The sequence below is a fragment of the Ranitomeya variabilis genome, chromosome 3 (assembly GCF_051348905.1).
Source record: "Ranitomeya variabilis isolate aRanVar5 chromosome 3, aRanVar5.hap1, whole genome shotgun sequence".
Classification (NCBI taxonomy): domain Eukaryota; kingdom Metazoa; phylum Chordata; class Amphibia; order Anura; family Dendrobatidae; genus Ranitomeya; species Ranitomeya variabilis.
Genome location: NC_135234.1, coordinates 772,062,514 through 772,068,312, shown reverse-complemented (window position 1 = coordinate 772,068,312; position 5,799 = coordinate 772,062,514). Strand labels below are relative to the sequence as shown.

Here is a 5,799-nt window from a genome sequence, read left to right as displayed (position 1 = left end):
GGTTTTGGTGTAAAAGGAAAGAGAATGTATGGTAGCAAATCACACTATTTTTCAGTCAATGGAGTGGTATGAGCGATGGATCTATCAAAGATTGGGTAGAAGAAGAGACAGTGGGGAGGATCTAGAACTAGAAGAACCGAAATGTGAAGAAGAGAGGACAAAACAACCTAATAATGTCCTGATACAGAAGATTAGAGAAGCAGTTTCTTGAGTGTTGGGCTACCAAGTACCAAGTAGCTCCGGAAAAAGCCAAAAATGGCCTAAAAGTCAAAGTGCAGTAGTTTGGGAAATTTCTAAGGAATTTATGTTAATGTATTGATAGAATTGAACATTTTTATTGGAATTTTACATTTCCAAGTATTTTCCTTAAAAAGAGGAATTCCTCTTCAATGACCTAACGCAACTGTATTTTCTGAAGGATCAATTAGGATTATCCCTAATATTCAATATATGTTTTTTAAGTGAATCCTTAATATCTTTATTTCTCAGGCTGTACACGATATGGTTCAACATGGGGGTTAACACTGTGTAGAACATGGCCACCAGCGAATCAATATCTGAGGAGTAAGAAGGTTTTGGACGGATGTACATGAAGAATAGAGGCAAGAAATACATGTTCACCACGATGAAGTGGGAGGCGCAGGTGGAAAATGTCTTTCTACGTCCATCGGATGAAGCTATTTGCAGAACAGACTTGATAATTTTTATGTAGGATACCACTATTATGGAGAAACACAAGAGCAGGACAAGGCCACCCAGTGAAGAACCAACCTTGACATTGTATGAGGTGTCTGCACAAGCCAACTGAAGGATTGGTGGGTGGTCACAATAATAATGATGAATGACATTTGGGCCACAGAAAGGTAACTTATGTGCTAATATTACCATTGCCAGAGGACAAACAAACCCCAAAGTCCATGATACTAAAGCCAATATGATATAAAGGTGCCTGGTCATAATATTATGGTAGCGAAGAGGAGAACAGATGGCCACGTACCGATCATAAGCCATGACAGAGAGGAGGTAACACTCAACGGCATTAAAAGATACAAAAAAATACATCTGCAAGAAGCAGCCCAGAAAAGAGATTCTATCGAGATGCATAGAGAACTTGCTGAGCATTTTCGGGATGGTCACGGTGGTGGCCATCATGTCCACACAGGATAGGTTTCTGACAAAGAAGTACATGGGGGTGTGTAGTCTTTGTTCCAAGGTCACAAGTATAAATATCAGACCATTCCCCGAGATGGTAGAAAAATAAATGAAAAGGAAAATTAAAAATAATAAGGTGGGGAAGCCATCAAGGCTCGGAAATCCATAGATGATGAACTCGGTGACAATTCTGGAGGTGTCATTGATGGAGATGATGTTTGCAATTTTCACCTATGGACAAAAAATACAATAATGAAGACTTTGCTGCATAAATGTGAAGGATTCTAGAATAGTTAACAGATATAACACTCTATTTCAGACGTTCTGGGCTCCCGCTGCCATCGCCAAATAGGTAATGGCCGGGACCTTCAGCTATCTTGCATCATTTTTATTACTGGCCTCCTTGCATGGAGAAAAGGGATTTTTGGGATCCCCTCATTCTCTGACTTCAGATGAGCTCTGGTCTGGATAATGTGATGAACTTCTCAAAGAGAAGCACTTCTTATACTCGGAGAGGAATTGCAAAAAAGGGAAATAATTACGGGAAGGGGCCCAAGATGGAGACATTGTACCAGGAAAATGCCCAGGATGGAGATCATTATACCAGGAAGGGGTACAGGATGCAGGATATTGTTATTTGAAGGGGACACAGGATGGGCGACATTATTACAGGAAGCGTCCTGGATCGGGGACATTATTGCAGGATGAGGGGCATTGTTATATGAGAGAGCGCACACAAGGGCCCCATTTTTGGGGGTGCACAAAATAAGCAAAAATACAGTGATCCTGGCATTCCATTTTTTTCTGGGATAAATATAATATTTTATTAATTTGTACAGTAATGGACAAAGTGATACTAAATATCATAATTTTTAGATTAGTTTTATTTCAATTTTGGGAAAATGGGGTTGATTTTAACTTATTTTTAACACGTTTTTGTGCTTTTCACACTTTTGGCAAAATATTGGCAACAATCGATGGCAAGAGATGAACCTGTGGACATCAACAACACACATGCACAGAACATAGACTCAAGGGCAAAAATCACATATTCTGTACCACTAATTTGTGATTTCCAGCTGTGTGGTCAAGTCTTATGGGGAAATATTATTTGTATATGTGGTCATATAGCTGGAAAATGAGTAATTTTGGCATTGAGTATTAGAGATATTATTTAAAGACGGAACGCTTGATATATTTGCTTAAAGAGAGACATATTTAGTATAGGAACCTCCTGTGCAGGGGCGGACACAGACAGCTTGGGGCCCCTGTGCAAGAAATGTATCTGGGCCCCCCTCCTTTATGGTGATCAAGCTACAGATATACTGTATATAATATATATATTGCCGCCCCTTATTACACAGAACCCTCTCTTTATGTATAGCGCCGTCCCTTATCACATAGTTCCCTCTTGTTATGTACAGCACCGTCGCTTACATATCGGATTCTGGTTATTTTTGTTATTTGTACCTCCCTGTTCTTTATTCTTGTTAGATATATACTGAAATGATGGCTGATGGGAAAGCTGTGATGGATGCGGCTGATAGACTGGTCTTCTGGTCAGATGCTGCTCCATCAGCTGTCATTTTACATTTTACAGGAGAGGACACCATGCAATAAAGAGAGGGCACTGTGAATAACAGAAATAATGAGAATACTCAATGTAAGGGACGGTGCTGTAGATGACAAGAGATGATACTGTGCAATAATGGACGGCGCTCCCCATAACAGGACGCTATTTAATAAAGGACGGCACTATACATAAATAGAGAGGACGTTATGTAATAAGGGACGGGAGGGTACCGGTACCGCAGACATGAGTTCAGGATACGGACACCGCCGAAGCAGTCACAGGAGGCGAGCACTAATAACAATACACAGGGGATGGGATACTATATCAGACTAGTGGACCTGGCAACATACAGTTGCATATACACCAACTAACATACAGTGGGGGAAATAAGTATTTGATCCCTTGCTGAAGTTTGCCCACCGACAATGACATGAACAGTCTATGATTTTAAGGGTCGGTTAATTTTAACATTGAGAGATAGAATATCAAAAATAAAATCCAGAAAATCACATTGTATACAATATATATATTTATATTTACTTGCCTTTTGCAGTGTGAAATAAGTATTTGATCCCCTACCAACCATGAAGAGTTCTGGCTCCTACAGACCAGTTAGACTCCTAATCAACTCGTTACCTGCAGTAAAGATGGCTGTATATAAATTTATATTATTTATACAATGTGATTTTCTGGATTTTATTTTTGATATTCTATCTCTCAATGTTAACCCCTTAATCCCATATGACGTACTATACCGTCGAGGTGGGGTGAGCCTTAATTCCCGGTGACGGTATAGTACGTCATACGCGATCGGCCGCGCTCACGGGGGGAGCGCGGCCGATCGCGGCCGGGTGTCGGCTGCATATCGCAGCTGACATCCGGCACTATGTGCCAGGAGCGGTCACGGACCGCCCCCGGCACATTAACCCCCGGCACACCGCGATCAAACATGATCGCGGTGTGCCGGCGGTACAGGGAAGCATCGCGCAGGGAGGGGGCTCCCTGCGGGCTTCCCTGAGACGATCGGTACAAGGTGATGTACTCACCTCGTACCGAACGTCTTCTCCCTGAAGGCCCCGGATCCAAAATGGCCGAGGGGCTGTATCCGGGTCCTGCAGGGAGCACTTCCGGGTCGGAGCAGGCTGCAGATGAAAGCTGCAGCCTGCTCCGATGAAAGTATGATCGCAGATCTGATAGAGTGCTATGCACACTATCAGATCTGCGATCTGTGATGTCCCCCCCTGGGACAAAGTAAAAAAGTAAAAAAAAAAATTTCCACATGTGTAAAAAAAAAAAAAAAATTCCTAAATAAATAATAATAAAAAAAAAAATATTATTCCCATAAATACATTTCTTTATCTAAAAAAAACAAACAAAAACAATAAAAGTACACATATTTAGTATCGCCGCATCCGTAACGACCCAACCTATAAAACTGGCCCACTAGTTAACCCCTTCAGTAAACACCGTAAGAAAAAAAAAAAAAACGAGGCAAAAAACAACGCTTTATTACCATACCGCCGAACAAAAAGTGGAATAACACGCGATCAAAAAGACAGATATAAATAACCATGTTACCGCTGAAAACGTCATCTTGTCCCGCAAAAAACGAGCCGCCATACAGCATCATCAGCAAAAAAATAAAAAAGTTATAGTCCTCAGAATAAAGCGATGCCAACATAATTATTTTTTCTATAAAATAGTTTTTATCGTATAAAAGCGTCAAAACATAAAAAAATGATATAAATGAGGTATCGCTGTAATCGTACTGACCCGACGAATAAAACTGCTTTATCAATTTTACCAAGCGCAGAACGGTATAAACGCCTCTCCCAAAAGAAATTCATGAATAGCTGGTTTTTGGTTATTCTGCCTCACAAAAATTGGAATAAAAAGTGATAAAAAATGGTCACGTGTCCGAAAATGTTACCAATAAAAACGTCAACTCGTCCCGCAAAAAACAAGACCTCACATGACTCTGTGGACCAAAATGTGGAAAAATTATAGGTCTCAAAATGTGGAGACGCAAAAACTTTTTTGCTATAAAAAGCGTCTTTTAGTCTGGTTTCACACTTGCGTTTTTATCTGCATGCGTTTTTTAAAAAAACCGCATGTGTGAAAAAATGCATGTAAACGCGGTAAAACGCATGCGTTTTTATAGAAAAACACAAGAAAACAAGAAAAAAACAAAAAACCCTAACCCTACCCCTAACCTGAAATACGTGGCACTGAAATACGTGGCACTGAAATATACGTTTATATACGTATATACGTATATAAGTGCCACGATATTTCAGTGGCCACGTATATAAGTGCCACGTATTTAAGTGCCACGTATTTAAGTGCCACGTATATAAGTGCCACGTATATAAGTGCCACGTATATAAGTGCCACGTATATAAGTGCCACGTATTTAAGTGCCACGTATTTAAGTGCCACGTATTTAAGTGCCACGTATTTCAGTGCCACGATATTTCAGTGCCACAATATTTCAGTGCCACGTATTTCAGTGCCACGTATTTCAGTGCCACGTATTTCAGTGCCACGTATTTCAGTGCCACGTATTTCAGGCACTGAAAAATACGTGGCACGTAAATACTTCAGTGCCACGTATTTAAGTGCCACGTATTTAAGTGCCACGTATTTACGTGCCACGTATTTACGTGCCACGTATTTTTCAGTGCCTGAAATACGTGGCACTGAAATACGTGGCACTGAAATATCGTGGCACTGAAGTATTTACGTGCCACGTATTTTTCAGTGCCTGAAATACGTGGCACTGAAATACATGGCACTGAAATACGTGGCACTGAAATATTGTGGCACTGAAATATCGTGGCACTTAAATACGTGGCACTTAAATACGTGGCACTTAAATACGTGGCACTTATATACGTGGCACTTATATACGTGGCACTTATATACGTGGCACTTATATACGTGGCACTTATATACGTGGCACTTATATACGTGGCACTTATGACTGTCAGAAAATGTTCAGTAAACGGTTAGGGGTAGGGTTTCAGGTAGAATTGGGGAGTTTCCACTGTTTAGGCACATCAGGGGCTCTCCAA

The 5,799-nt window shown here is 40.7% G+C and overlaps 1 protein-coding gene across 1 annotated transcript; it reads right to left on the bottom strand.

Moving 5' to 3' along the window:
• Nucleotides 1-420: 420 nt before the first annotated feature.
• LOC143817837 (olfactory receptor 6N1-like) lies at nt 421-1,847 on the bottom strand. Its single transcript, XM_077299302.1, has 2 exons — nt 1,725-1,847; nt 421-1,383 (listed from the first exon to the last, which is right to left on the bottom strand). The coding sequence occupies exons 1-2, from the start codon at nt 1,845-1,847 to the stop codon at nt 421-423; spliced, it is 1,086 nt and encodes a 361-aa protein (XP_077155417.1).
• Between the last annotated feature and the right edge of the window lie 3,952 nt (nt 1,848-5,799).

What these genes read in the sequence shown, in the direction of transcription:
- LOC143817837 (XM_077299302.1), bottom strand. Translation starts at nt 1,847, where the DNA reads ATGTCCCCGATCCAGGACGCTTCCTGTAATAATGTCGCCCATCCTGTG. An exon ending in CCATCCTGGGCATTTTCCTG is followed by an intron (nt 1,384 to 1,724) that starts GTACAATGTCTC and finishes TTTTGTCCATAG; the next exon opens with GTGAAAATTGCAAACATCAT.